The 14622-nt window shown below is 37.9% G+C and overlaps 2 protein-coding genes across 9 annotated transcripts; both read left to right on the top strand.

The window, feature by feature from the left end:
• Nucleotides 1–200: 200 nt before the first annotated feature.
• LOC103149981 (zinc finger protein OZF-like) lies at nucleotides 201–6383 on the top strand. 8 transcript variants are annotated; one of them, XM_016680373.1, is made up of 5 exons: nucleotides 201–294; nucleotides 1046–1226; nucleotides 1538–1601; nucleotides 1713–3220; nucleotides 4148–6383. In XM_016680373.1, the coding sequence occupies exon 5, from the start codon at nucleotides 4163–4165 to the stop codon at nucleotides 5477–5479; it is 1317 nt and encodes a 438-aa protein (XP_016535859.1). In that variant the 5' UTR covers nucleotides 201–294; nucleotides 1046–1226; nucleotides 1538–1601; nucleotides 1713–3220; nucleotides 4148–4162; the 3' UTR covers nucleotides 5480–6383. The 8 variants fall into 8 exon arrangements, with proteins under 8 accessions (XP_016535859.1, XP_016535860.1, XP_016535865.1 ...); XM_016680374.1 differs by having other exon boundaries at nucleotides 566–1226; XM_016680379.1 differs by lacking the exon at nucleotides 201–294 and adding an exon at nucleotides 1299–1369 and having other exon boundaries at nucleotides 303–1226.
• Nucleotides 6384–6821: 438 nt separating this feature from the next.
• Nucleotides 6822–11807, top strand: LOC103149983 (zinc finger protein 391-like). The gene is made up of 2 exons (XM_007569389.2): nucleotides 6822–7091; nucleotides 8842–11807. The coding sequence occupies exon 2, from the start codon at nucleotides 8857–8859 to the stop codon at nucleotides 10294–10296; it is 1440 nt and encodes a 479-aa protein (XP_007569451.1). The 5' UTR covers nucleotides 6822–7091; nucleotides 8842–8856; the 3' UTR covers nucleotides 10297–11807.
• Nucleotides 11808–14622: the final 2815 nt, after the last annotated feature.

The following is a 14622-nucleotide window of genomic DNA, read 5'->3' as shown; positions in this document are numbered from 1 at the left end:
GAAATACTCACAAGACTCGATTATTCCCTGGTTAGGAAGAAAAGACTTCACTTTTCTTGCTATTTACGCAGTCAGTTTTTCTTGAAGGAAGGTTCTGACTGTTGTCTGTGCTTATGGATTAAACAGTTCAGAGCCGTTTTGGAGTCTCTGGATGACGTCCTCATCTGAGGCACTAGGGGACTTTATTGCCCACNAAACGGGGGGCCGAAAGCCTCCGGAGCAAACGGGAGGCCGAAAGCCTCCGGAGCAAACGGGAGGCCGAAACCAGGGGACATCAGCTCGCCCATTAACAAGGTAGAGATTTCAAAACTCATAGAACCAGTCCCACCCTTGTGAAATATGTGGTAAATGCTACCGCTTGCCCAGGAATTTGACCGACCACTTAACTCATTCTGGTGAGAGGCCTTTTTGCTGTAGCTTGCCTGGTAAATGCTTTAATGAAATGACTCATTTGGATCATCACATAAAAATTCACACAAGCAAGAAGCCGTATCTTTGTAAACTGCGTGGTAAATCTTTCCAGTCATTTTCCTCCTCAGTGGTAAACTGTGATTCCTTCCTACAGGTTTTAAAACTTTCCTCCAACTGTTTTGATTGAGGGATCTGCCTTGTTTCCATTGCACCACTTCTTTCCCATCGATTAAAAAACCTGACTTGAGTGTTGAGGCTTCATGTGAACCTTGTATTCAACCAGCAACAAAGGACCGGAAGTATCATTTATGTTTAAAATAATCTATAAACATTTGCATCTTTTCACCTAAAACCTAAATCAACCAGAATAAAGCTGTATTTGCAGAACAGTTATATCTCTTAGCTTTGTTAGCAAATCCTCTGACAATTTCCATGTTTCTGACCCAGTTACAAAGTTTTCAGTTTGAGATTGGTTCCATTGCCATGAATGTATTGAATTCAGTTTTATTCTAGTTACTCTAACAATAAAAAGGGATACATTTCTAAAATTCGACCAATCAGAACCTGAGTTTTTCCGGCTCTGTGCCATAATTCACCAGGTTCACACTTGTGCTCTGTTTGTTTCACCTCTTAGGCTGTTTGTTTTTGATCTCAACTGAATCCAACAAAAAGTTTAATAGTGTGGAGGAAGCATTTCAGATGATCCGTGAAGACTCTGGGACAGAAGTGTGTGTCCAGGATTCCTCGTCTGAAGATGAACTCGTTTTTCCAGCTCATAGTGAAGATTTGGAGTTTGAAGGGCTTTAACCTGAGAGGTAAGATGAGCGTTTTTCACACGGCGCTTCATGGTTTCTCTCAATAAATTTATTTATTTATTTATTTTAGAGAATTTTAGGCAATCAGTACGCTTGAATATGAAGTCTGTCGTCCGTGGACAGCGGCTCATGGAGTGCACACAGTACGACTGAGCACTGAGTGGGACCCTTAACATTGTTTTAAGTCTTGTTCCGAGTCAAATAAAATAACAGACATACAGGCCATACTCCTCCTCATTTGGGGAATAATGGCATGATTTAATGTTATTTTGACAATAAATATTATTCTTTTATGCTTAATGACGACAAAGGTGATGACAGAGACTACGAGCCACCGAGAAGAGTCTTGATCTCTGCCTCACACGATCCTGAGGGGTACGTAATCGTAATCTATTTACTTTTGGAAAATTACTTATGTTTGAAAGTAGTCTTGGTTCTTTAACAAGCATTCATATTTAATTGAGCTCTAATAAGGAACCCCAACAGGAGAGAAGAAGAAAATCCAAAAAGGCTGCTGGTGAGGGTGCAACAGTTTGGCATGGCAAAGATGAGGAGGATCATCAACACCACTTCAGTTTCACACCAACAAGAAAACCAGGCCCCACCTTAAACCAGGAAACATCCTGGACCCCACTGTCTCTGTTTCATTTGTTTTTCAGCGCGTCTGTGATACAAACACTCATTGACAATACAAATGCTAACACCTGGAACTTTTTTATGCATACCAGAAAGAGCGGGTCCAGCGCGAGTCAGGGCTTGAATTACTCATCTGTTTTGAACCTCTTGCCGCTGTCTTTGCTGGGTGAGGGCTACACTTTGTATGTAGTCTGTTTTTGCACTGCAATTAGGCTCCAGTTGGAGTCAAACAAAGCAGCTTATTGCCGTTTTTGATGTGTGAAAAAACTAAGTTCTTTACAAAAGAACTTTTCTAAATGATGCTAAAATGGCCAAACGTCTAAGTATGTCTACATAAAAAAGTAACTTTGTTTTGGTTTGCCTCGGTTCCTTTCGTTTTGCACAAGTTGCTTTAGGATTTCCAACAGTTTGTATTCCTGTTAATTATACTTTAAAAGGTTTATGTGGCATTTAATGCTGAAAAATTGAAGGAGGAAAGTATTTTTGTCCATGTTCCTTATCTTTTATAAGATATATTGAGTATTATAACATGATACTAAAATTATTCTAACGTTTGTAAGCTATTTGCACATGATGCATCTTGTTCGTGTTTGAAGAGCATTAATGAATCCAAACCGTTATTCTGTTGATTCTTCTCTGTTCCATCAACACTCTAGAACACACGGGTTTTCTGGTTCTGGTCCACTCTGCATCCCCAGAATCGAGCAAAACATGGAGAGAAGCAACATTCAGTTTTTATGCTTCTGTTTGAAATACATTTTTAAAACCCTTCAAAACAGGTGAAACAAGGAGTTCCTTTAAATCAAGGCTAAAGACAATTGGTTGAGTTGCCTTCAATTAATATTAACTGTAAAAAAAATTATTTAATCTGAATTTAAATAATTTTTGTACTTGTTGACTTGAGAAAGCTTATTTTAAGTTTATTCTTTCTAACCAAATAAAGAAGGTACACTTTAAATGTTTTAAAATCAAAAGTCTCCTTGACATAAGCAGTATGACTGAAGTGTTTCAGGACTGAGCCAAGTGTCCTCTGTATTGGAAATCAAAATAAGCAGAAAAAACCCAGGCAAAATTAAATGAAAACCTTCAGTAGAAAAACAAACGTTTACGTTTGAAGACGGAACCTTAAGCACAAACCCTGTTTCTGGTGTAAATCTTCGTGTGAGACATCCGGCGGAAGTAAACAACAGGGCGCTAGCAGCGTTAGCTTTCAGGCTTCCTTCAGTTTATCGTCGTTTGTGAGACGGTTTCTGCTGTGTGAACTGAATATTTCAGTATCTGAGGTAATTACATCTTGATTTCAACGTCAGCCGTGTTGCTGATACCAGCTGGAAAACCAAAATTATCTCAACCTGCAGGTATGTTAACTGCACGGTTCTGAATGAACTAACGGGAATGGAAAGAATATGATCTAAATCTAGCTGAGGTAGAAAGATGAGTCAGTTAATTAATCAAGTTGTTGTTAATCACCCTTTTATATTTTACATACGAGAGTAAGCGGGGAGAAAACAGGCAGTTCAACAACTTTTAATACAGAAGCAGCCGAACTAAACGTTTCCAATTAATTTTTAGCTTTTTTTTAATTGAGATCTACTGCTATTACAAATAAACTCGTATATTGTTGTGACTGGAGATCGACTTCAGATGAAGCTCAAAACTCCACATCTGGAGGCTTCTTTGCCCCGCCAGAACGTAACGTCTTTAGGTCCGCCATTTTGGGAGTGGCATGCTGTCCTCAGGATACAAAATTAATCAGCTATTTTTCACAAATGGTTTTCATAACTAAGATGTCAGTGCGGAATCAGCTTGTTAATAACATTTTCTAAAGTTAATCATGACAAAAAATAGAGTCCAAACACTCTTGCAGTTGCACTGCAAAGTTTTTAAAGTGTGGGGTGTGTGAGTTGGTAGGATTATGTCCTAGGTCTACCTCTACAGTTAAATTATGAAATATTTTTCACACGTCACATTTTAGTTCAACAAATTTAGGAACATAATCCAAAATGAAAGCATAATTGTGAATTACAATTTCACAATTGGAAAAGCTTAATTGTGTATTAAGTTATGTTACAGAATTGTAGAGTTTATTTGATCATATCTCTTGCGTTTTTCTCATCCTGCCATTTTGTTTTGTTGTTTCTGCAGCTTAGTGCACTATTAGGAAGTGCTGGTTGGATTAGTTCTTTTTCATCCAACATTGTCTTCCTCTTTTGTAAAAAAAAAAAAAAAAGACATAAATGTTGTTTATTAAATAGTTACTAATCTCCTGTTTTTGACTTCCTCAGGTCTTCCACAGCATCATGTCGGTTATTACTTGGGAGATTGATGCTGATCACATTCTCATTAGCAAACAAAGGTCAAGCTCTCCTCTTGACCATGATTTACCAAACGGTGTGGAAATAAAAGATGAACCGGAACCCCAGACGACTGAGACAGAAGACCCAGAACCTCGAGTGATTAAAGAAGAACAGATTGAGTTGTGCATCTTTCAAGATGAAGGCCAGGTTTTGGTGAAGCAAGAGGCTGAAACCTCCACCTCCATGGAGAATCCTGCTTATAGGGAAGCATTTCAAGACGGACCAGAGCAGCAGCAGATGATGGAGACGAAGGAGGAACCAGAGCCTGTAGAGATTAAAGAGGAGCAGGAGGAGTCCTGCGGTAATCAAGACATAGAACAGCCAAATGTTTTTGAGTTTTGTGGTAATTCTTTCATGCAGCATACTGAGTTGGCTAATCACATGATACCTCAAGCAGATGAGAAACCTTTCTCCTGCCTGACTTGTGGAAGAGGTTTTAACAAGCAGTACAACTTGACCGTCCACATGAGAACTCACACAGGTGAGAAGCCATACCCTTGTGAGCTGTGTGATAAATCTTTCAGGAGGAGCAATGATTTGGCCCGTCACATCAGAACTCACACAGGTGAGACACCATATTCCTGTCAGTTTTGTGGTAAATCCTTTAACGACAACAGTCATCTCACCATTCACCTGAGAACACACACTGGTGAGAAGCCCTACTCCTGTGAAGTGTGCGGTAAATCTTTGACTGACAGCAGTCATTTGATCAAGCACATGAGAACTCACACACCTGAAAAGCCTTTCCCATGCCTGACTTGTGGAAAAGGTTTCACTGCTCAGTCTGACCTGACAGTCCACATGAGAACCCACACCGGTGAGAAGCCCTTCACCTGTCTGGTCTGTGGTAAAGGTTTTATCCAGAAAACTACCCTGAGTTATCACATGAGGACCCACACAGGTGAGAAGCCTTTTCCATGTGACCTGTGTGATAAATCTTTTATTCAAAGCAGCGATCTGGCCCGCCACCTCCGAACCCACACAGGGGAGAAACCATATTCTTGTGACTTGTGTGACAAATCTTTCAGACAGAGCAGCGATCTGGCTCGTCATATTAGAACTCACACGGGAGAGAAGCCATTCTCATGTCAGACCTGTGGAAAAGGTTTTACCAAGCAGAATAATCTGACGGTGCACATGAGGATTCATACAGGTGAGAAGCCTTATTCTTGTGAAGCATGTGGTGAATCCTTCACTGTCAAATTTAGTTTGACTAAACACAAATGTAAAAATGCCAACCAGGAAGTTCTGCGACAGTAGAGCTGCTCTCTGATTCACAAACTAGTCAGGTTTATTGGTATAGCACATTTCAGCAACAAGGCAGTTCAAATTGATTTGCATGATTAAAACATAACACATTAAATAATTTAGAAACATGCAGCAAACTACATTTTGTCAAATCCCATCATCAAAATCATCACACATAATAATCCTCAAATATATTAATACATTTACAAGCAGTGTAATAACTGTTTATGCATGGAAAATTTCAGGTTTTCCATGAGTTTAACATTTGAAACAAAACACAAATAGATTTGGTGTTGATCAAAGACAAACAAATGGAGTTTTAGCCTCAATGTACAGAATGTCAGTGTTTCAACAGTTGTGCAGTTTTTTGGATGTTTGTTTATTGAAGGCAAGGTTGTCACCATCTTCAGAAAAAGACTAAATGGCAGGATTTAGGCCCCTTCCCCTCGTTGTGTTTGTGAAAAAAGGAACGGGGGTTGAAGTCAACCCTCCTCTGTTACGCCCCTGAATCACCAAGCCAGCAGGCAGGATGCCACTGCCTCTACTGGTGATGTCTGATTGGCCAAATGGGCTTCCAATGGATGTTATGATAGAAATTTGTATAAATCTCATCAGAATACACCTTTTTAACAGGCATATTCATGTTTTTATTTTGCTTGGGTTTCCCCATCATTTTCTTACTGATTGCTGTATTTTATATCTGGGGATTATTTTGTAACCTGCATGTCATGTAAAATAACTTTTAAAAATGTTATTTCAACAAAGCTTACAGCCAGATGTGTTGATACAACATGAAGTGTTAAAATAAGGGTTCTTATTATTGATTTGTTCTTCCTGAGTATTAGAGGTATCCTGCTTCAGATGATTAAAATATGTTATGTTTGGATGATTAAACTATTTACATTCATTCTTTTAATTGGTATTTTGTTGTTTTTTTTTTGTCTTTTCCCCAGCTTGTGTTTAAAAATTAACACACAGATAACCCCTATCTCACAATCCGTACCAGTTACTTTGATAAGTGCTGAGTGTGCACAAGTTTACATAAAACAGACCACAAGTAGTAAAAAAGTAGCAAAACCAAGTAATTCAATTCAGAGTATTTTGTATAGTGGTAATTCACAGGGAATATCTCACAAGGCGCTCTACAAAAAGTCATTTCAGGAAACAAACAGAGAAGCATTGCTTCTCTGTTTGCTACAAGTGTAGCAATAAAACTAAATATTTAAGATTTTGAAACTTAGAACATCTAAGCCACTAAACATTTTGTAATAAAAAATAAAAATTAAATCGGAAGCCAGGTTCAGTTTCGTGCTGGGGGCGGAACTTTTGGTGCGCTCTTGTTTCAGGTGTACATCTTCGCGTGGGACATTCAGCGGAAGTAAACAACAGAAGGCTAGTAACATTAGCTACCAGGGTTCCTCCTGTTTACCGTCGGCTAGAAAGAGGTTTCTGCTGTGTGAGCTTAATGTTTCAGTGTCTGCAGTAACAATGTCTTCAGTTCTTCATCGGAGAGCTGCTGCTGCAGAAACATTCAACAACATCGACTTTTAGGAGGAAGAGATCGACCATCAGCTCAGACTGCTGGATACCAGCTGGAAAACCCAACTCATCTCGGAACCTCCAGGTATGTACACTTTATGGTTCTGAATGAACTGACACTGGAATACAGAGAATACGTTTAAGGAACTAGTTGATACCGCGGATTATTATTTGGTTGGCTGATAGGGCAACCCGTCCTGTTTAGGTCGACGGAACCTTGATATACAAGGTAAATTTATAAAACATTTAATTTACCTTGTTTAAATATTGGCAATAGTTTTGTTTTTGGCTTAGTATGTTGATTTTACGTTATCTGAAGGTAAAGTATTACAGAATACCATACTTGTATAATCCAAACACCTACAAATAATGTTATTGATAATTGATAAATGAGTCATGTCCATCACACGTGAGGCATTCAGGCCCACATTTGTTTATCCATCCATTTCCTACACTCTTGTCCCTAATGGGGTCAGGAGGTGCTGGTTCCTCTCCAGCTAATGTTCTGGGCGAGAGGCGGGGTACACCCCGGACAGATCGCCAGTCTGTCGCAGGGGAACACAGAGACACACACACACACACACACACACACACACACCTAGGGAGAATTTAGAGAGACCAATTAACCTGACAGTCATGTTTTTGGACTCTGGGAGGAAACCGGAGTACCTGGAGAGAACCCACCATGCACAGGGAGAACATGCAAACTCCATGCAGAACCCAGAACCTTCTTGCTGCAAGGCAACAGCTCTACCAACTGCGCCGAAACTATTTTATTCTTCCACATTGGATAGTTTGTGAGCATTAAAACATGCTTCCCAATCAGATTTAAATCTGGGCTTTGACTAGGCTGCTTCCAAATCTAGTTTTTGTTTTGCAAAGGCAGATGTTCTGCTGAATAATTCCTGCCAATGATGTGATGTACTCTTTCAGAATCTTCTAGAAGATTCCAGAATTATAGTTGTATTTATTAACCCAAACGTATGTAATTGTGGTCTGAGTGGAAAAAAAATGACCAAATTAATAATTAGAAATGAACACTTACTGTTATTCTGTTTCACAAATCTAACATTGGTTTTGTAAAACCAATGTTTGTTAAAAAAAAAATGTTTAAACAGTGTTTCTCATTTTCTTTATAAAGAACTCAAACATTATTTGCAAAGCTGGAAATTTCATTTTTAACATAAAAGAAAATCTATTTTTTGAAAATGATTTTGAGTTGAGCTGAATGCCAAAACATTCATCACATAAAAAACCTCGCAAAAATAAAAGCCTGTGCACGTTTCCATAATGATTAACACCTTTATACATTTTTATTTATTCTATTTGTCACAAACATCTTCATTGAAGTACTGACAGTTTTGGTGTCTACGTGGTTTCATGTAGTTTCAATTAAATTAAATTTAAGAATACATTATCATTAAGGGAAATTAAATATCATAACTTATCATCCAAGTATCTCAAAAGAGGTGTTGTTGATGGTGATGCTGTGGGCAGGAAGGATCTCCTGTAGCAGTCAGTATTGCAACACATCTGAAGTATTTTTACTTTATTAGCAAAATGTTCTTTTAGCAAATGAGCCTGCAGAGCTTTAAATTTAGCCTGGCTTCTCCTGTGTCCTCCTGGATGAATCTTTAATGAGTTCTTGGAGTTATTTTAGTAGCCAGGTCTCCACTGTTCCATATTTTCTCAATTTATAAACAGTAGAAAATATTAATTAAAATATTATCTACATTTTGTTTTTTCCCAGTATCTATTAATTTATTTATTTTTTTATTTATTTATTTATTTTTTTTTTTTACAAAACTGTTAATGCTGTTGTGCTGTTCTTTCAGATCTTCTACAGCATCATGTCTGTTACTACGTGGAAGGTGGTTGCAAATCACTTTCTCATAAATGAAGAAAGAAACTCTACTCTTGATCAAAAGATATCAAACACTGTAGATTTAAACGAGGAACATGAGGAACCAGAACTACAGCAGATCAATAAAATGAAAGAGGAGCCAGAACCTCAATCTATTAATGAAAAACAGCACGAAAAGCTGCTTTTAGTGAAGCAGGAGACCAACACCTCTATAGTGAGTTCTGATAATGAGCAAATATTCCACAATGTATCGGAGGTGAAGGTGGTCCAGATTAAAGAGGAACAGAAGCAAATCTCCAAGGATCTGGATGGACATTTTGTAGTGAAGCAGGAGAGTGACACCTTAAAGTTGACTCCTCCATATGAGAAAAACTTCCACCAAAAAAAAGAACTTGGAAATACTGAACCTGAGGAGCCAAAACAGATCATTGAGGTGAAAGAGGAGCCAGAAGCTTGGCAAGTAAAAGATGAACAAATTGAACTCTGCATCTTTCAGGATGTAGGGGAAGTTTTGGTGAAAAGGGATGCTAGTCGCTGTACTCAGACTCCTCCTGTAGATCAAAAAGATTCCAGTGAAACAATTAAGAATCATCTACCATCTTCTGCACCCCCTGAAGCCGAACACCAACAGCAGCAAGTAATCAATCATCAAAGCTCCGGATCAAATGATAAGAGAAAGCTGAAGGAGAAAAGACACAAAAAATACAGAAAACAAGGTGACAATGTGGACAACACTAAGCTAAAAAGACATAAAAAGAAATTACCTTTATGTGATGTATGTGGCAAATGTTTCACCACTCGACAAATTCTAACCGTGCACATGAGGACTCATACAGGAGAGAAGCCTTTTGCTTGCAAACTATGTGATAAATCTTTCATTAACAGCAGTAATTTGATTTGTCACATGCGAACGCACACAGGTGAGAAGCCTTTCTCCTGTGGGACCTGTGGGAAAGGTTTCCCCAGGCAACCTGCCCTGACCGCACACATGAGAACTCACACAGGTGAGAAGCCGTATCCCTGTGAGTTGTGTGAAAAAGCCTATCGAGATCGTAGTAATTTGGTACGACACATGAGAACGCATACAGGTGAGAAACCTTATTCCTGTAGAGTTTGTGGTAAATCCTACAGTGGCAGTAGTCAGTTGGCTTATCACATAACGACTCACACAGGTGAGAAGCCTTTCTCATGTCTGACTTGTGGAAAAGCTTTCAACAAGCAAAGTACCTTGACAGTCCACATGAGAACTCACACGGGTGAGAAACCGTACTCCTGTGACATGTGTGAGAAATCTTTTCGAGAGAATAACGATTTGACTTGTCACATGAGGACTCACACGGGTGAAAAGCCGTATTCCTGCGAATTGTGTGAGAAATCTTTCAGATGGAGAAATGTTCTCAATCGACACATGAGAACTCACAGATAAGACGCAATCTTGTCATGAATTATGTGACGAATTCCTCTCTGTCAAATACAGATTAACTTAACACAGTATTTATATCTTAAGATATTTTGCTAAACTGGTAAAAATACCATGTTACTTAAAATTAGAATCAGATCAGAATCAGAATACTTGTATTGTTATTGTACAGAAGCACAACAAAATGTGTTTCATTACCAAAGAAGAAGGGGTTCCTGGGGCTGCTTTCCCTAGGGGGCGCTGTCCTTTATAAAAACAGGCTTCACTTATTTTGCAAACAGTCCAACTTCTATATTTTGAGTCACAGAACCATCTATTGGTCAAGAAAAGAATAATTTTGAATAATCAAGCCTCTTGTACAAGTGCTTGAATACATTTCAAACTGAAACATGGACTTAAATCCAGAAAACTTTGCGACACTGATCGAATCCAAGAACTTTCCACTGTAAGCCCCTAATAACCATTTTCTCCACATTTGTGCTCTTACAGTAATATCTTATAATAATTATGTCAATAATGCCATTGTTGTTAGTGGTATTTGTTGCTCATTTTATCATAGCCAACTACATAGTTTTATATATTTGGATGAATTTAAGAGTGATCATGAATCTCTGTTTTGTGCAATAATTTTCACATCAATAACAGTTTCCCAGTAAAACCAGCAGGTGTCGCCAGCACTCAGCTGTCAGTTGATTCTACGGTCAGTACTCGAATTTGTGTGCAGCTGTTGCACATGATATATAAGAGGGAGAGTCTGTGTAGGTGTTAAAGGTGACTTAAACCTTTTAAGGTAATAATTTGAACCATCACATTATGTATTGTAAGACTGAGTTATCTTTAGTTGCAAATCTCTGAAAGAAAAAAGAGAACTCAGTCAGGGTTAAAAATTGGCTGTCTGAAGAATTACTTTATAATAACTTCATAGCAGTTGGTCAGAGAGGCGTCAGGAGGAGTAGAAATACTCACAAGACTCGATTATTCCCTGGTTAGGAAGAAAAGACTTCACTTTTCTTGCTATTTACGCAGTCAGTTTTTCTTGAAGGAAGGTTCTGACTGTTGTCTGTGCTTATGGATTAAACAGTTCAGAGCCGTTTTGGAGTCTCTGGATGACGTCCTCATCTGAGGCACTAGGGGACTTTATTGCCCACATAGACAATGATGGTGTGAAGGCCTGTTGCGATAAACGATATATCAATTAATTGCATGATAAATTAAACCTATCGACCTCATTTTAATTATTGGCTTTATCGTCTCTTCCTGCCTTTTTTCCCTTTCTGTTGATGACACTGAATGAAAACAGGCTCAGCTCCGGTCTCTCCACTTACCCTCCCTTTCTCATTTCCTCAGTCTAATGTCCAGCTCACATGAGTTGTCTGCCGACTGTCGGCCCATTTTCTAAACCTGAGAGACACATTAGCAGACAGAAATCCTGAGTATAACGTTCGATCAGGTTCGTCGTGCCGTGTGGTTTCCAGCCACATGGGCACAAAATAACGGCTACAAGTCCAGTTAACTAATTTTAAAACCAGGCATTAATCAATGCTTTACTAGAATCTCCCTGTGATGCATGTGGCTAGAGTCAGCGTAAAGTTCTGACTGAATGAAAATCACTATAACTTATTTATGTCACGTTAATGAAGAACAGCTGAAAACCTACCGGGTTCATCAGCTGCGGTAGCAATTTGGCTTCAACTCCTCCCCTTGTCATTTCTATATTCTTTGCACGAAATGTTGAATAAACATTAATGTTGTTTCCACATATCATCTCCGATGTCCGCTGGACTTCGGGTTGCCCCGTGTCAGCTGTTTGAGATTCCCCTCCGTAATTTCCCCTCAGAAAGCAGGAGGAGAATCCGCGCTTTTTGATTGGTTACCTGTCACATTCAGCGTTAAGCTCCCAGTCGGGAAAAACCCCGATTTAGATTGAAGCGGCCACGACGATCTACCGTAACTCACCACACATTGTAGGATGATCGGTTACGAAATCACCAGCGACAATCTTAGATCAGCCAACGATCTAAGATTGTTATAAGGGGAAAATAGGGGCAGAAAATCGTGTAGAATGAACTATTGCATTAGAGAGTCGGATGTGCCCATCTTCTATATTTAAATCTAGTGATTACTGAAGGGCAATACAGTATACAGACTTTATAATCTGCACTCTTTTGGTTGAATCCAGTATTTATTTCCACTTTGGTTTTATGTTGTTTAGTTTTTATTTAAGTATGTTTTCTGTTAATGGAGACAGAGAATCTATTTTATTTTTGGTTGTTTTGTTTATTTAGTTTATTAGTTCCAGTGTTATGTGTTCTTTTGAAAATAAAGTGCATCTATCTATGGCAGGAAATCGCATGCATTATTAGTCAATATTATCGTTTATCGCAATAACTTTTTAGACAATTAATCGCTCAGCAAAATTTGTTATCGTGACAGGCCTAATGGTGTGACCTGCTGGGGTGTGATTTGGAAAAATGGCCTCCCTGTTCTGATCCCAGTTGGTGTTTTGTTGTTGGACCTCTACGTAAGACAAGGGATGTCTTTAATAAACTCAATTTTCAAGGATAATACGGTTCATAGGTGCACTTGGCACCAGCCTGCCAGGTTTAAGGGGGGTGATGAATTTCTAAGTGCATCATCAGACTTGTGGCATTGCAACTTGGACACTCTGGGTGAAGAGAGTAGCAGAACTGTTAACCTTTCACCGCGTGGTATTGAATTTGATTTGAGGGGAAACCACTGAACAGAACTGCTAAACCCAAACGAGTGAAGAGGTTGAGCTGGAAAAATCTGATGGACGAACAAAAGACACTAAAGCCTGAGATGCTGAAGGCTCTGGACTCTGGTTGCTATGTTCAGCATCAGGACACTGGGCAGTGTTAGTCCCAATATTTTTATTTTTTTATTGAATTAGATTCATAGTTATGACTTTTTTTTAATTCTTGTTTTGTTTTTCTTCCCTTTTGTATCTTATTATATGAATGTTGTTAATTCTGTAATGATAATCTCAATGTTCCAGTCTCCATGGCTTTTTCTCTGTTTACAGAAACTGTTTTCTGTAAGTTCATGTAATTTTCTCTTGCTGGTGTTTGGTTTTAATCTGGTGAATAAATGTGAAAACTTTTCCTCTGATACAGTTTAACAAATACACATTCTGCCTCGTTGAAATCTCACCATTAGTTTAAAGCAGAAGTTTTTATTCACTCTCATGATTTTATGTAATAAAGTTACAGCAGGGATATTAATGGAGACGGGGTCACTGTTTCATGCTTATTTATTTTTTTTATTTACGTTAATAATAAATATTCATGTTTAGTTATAATATTTAACTTTTCAGTTGAAGTATTATAAATTGTGATTCTGGGAATAAATTTAGTTTGTCAATCTGTTCCTCTTTTTTCTTTAATGAACTGTGAAATTTGAATTACCTTCCCCTGAGACAGATGTTTGAAACAGTAATTTTATCAGTTAATCACATCTAATTTATTTACTGAGACTGATACAATATTAAGAAATAGATGTAGATAAGTAGTCATTAATTTTTCTCACTGAAGAGGCTTCCTCCGTAGTTTTACTGAAATATTATCCATTCATAATTAAGAAAACAATCTGAAGTCTCTATAGTTGGAGTTACAGTGACACCTGTTGGACAAAATTCGCATTGCCTCTACTCTTACTGAACAAATGACGCAAATAACCACTTTCTGCTTGTCATTGTTTCTAAAACAGTTTTCGTGTATTTTAGTAAAAGATCAGAAAACACACCTGACTTAGACATGTTCATTTCAGAAAAGAAGATCACATTGGTCAATTTAAATATCTTTGGATTTTGTTTGATGCAAATGAATCATTCAATTCTCATGTTAAGAAATTAAAACGCTGAAATTTAACTTTGAAAAATGTGGTATATATAAGATACTGGTTTAATAACTCGGCTGCAAAAATATTCATAGATTAATTTTGAATTACATTTTGCTCATATAACTTAATGCTTAGCAAGTTGGGGTCAGGCTAAGTCACAGAGGTGTGTAGTAACCTTTTGGTAAAGAATAAACATGAAACAGACAGAAGCTGGTTCAGGTCACTTCAATCTCAACTGATATAAATGTGGGAATAAAAATTTTAATTTAAAATTATTAATTTATTATTCATTAAATTGTTGATAAAGTTAGTTTATTTGAATCAGGGCACCATTCCAATCTCCTTAGAATAATTAGTCAAACATGTCCGTTTCTCACGAAGGAATGAATTCGAGCAGAAAACTCCTCAAGGAATGATCACAAATCTATTCACTGAATATTTATTAACAAAATAGAAAAACATTACAGTTGAAAT

Source organism: Poecilia formosa, unplaced genomic scaffold, assembly GCF_000485575.1.
Source record: "Poecilia formosa unplaced genomic scaffold, Poecilia_formosa-5.1.2 Scaffold240, whole genome shotgun sequence".
NCBI classification, from domain to species: Eukaryota; Metazoa; Chordata; class Actinopteri; order Cyprinodontiformes; family Poeciliidae; genus Poecilia; species Poecilia formosa.
Note: the sequence above shows the minus strand (reverse complement) of the source record. Positions and strands in the feature narration are given on the sequence as shown.

Bases quoted from the DNA above. Each gene is read 5' to 3' on its own strand.
- LOC103149981 (XM_016680373.1), top strand. From the start codon at position 4,163: ATGTCGGTTATTACTTGGGAGATTGATGCTGATCACATTCTCATTAGC.
- LOC103149983 (XM_007569389.2), top strand. From the start codon at position 8,857: ATGTCTGTTACTACGTGGAAGGTGGTTGCAAATCACTTTCTCATAAAT.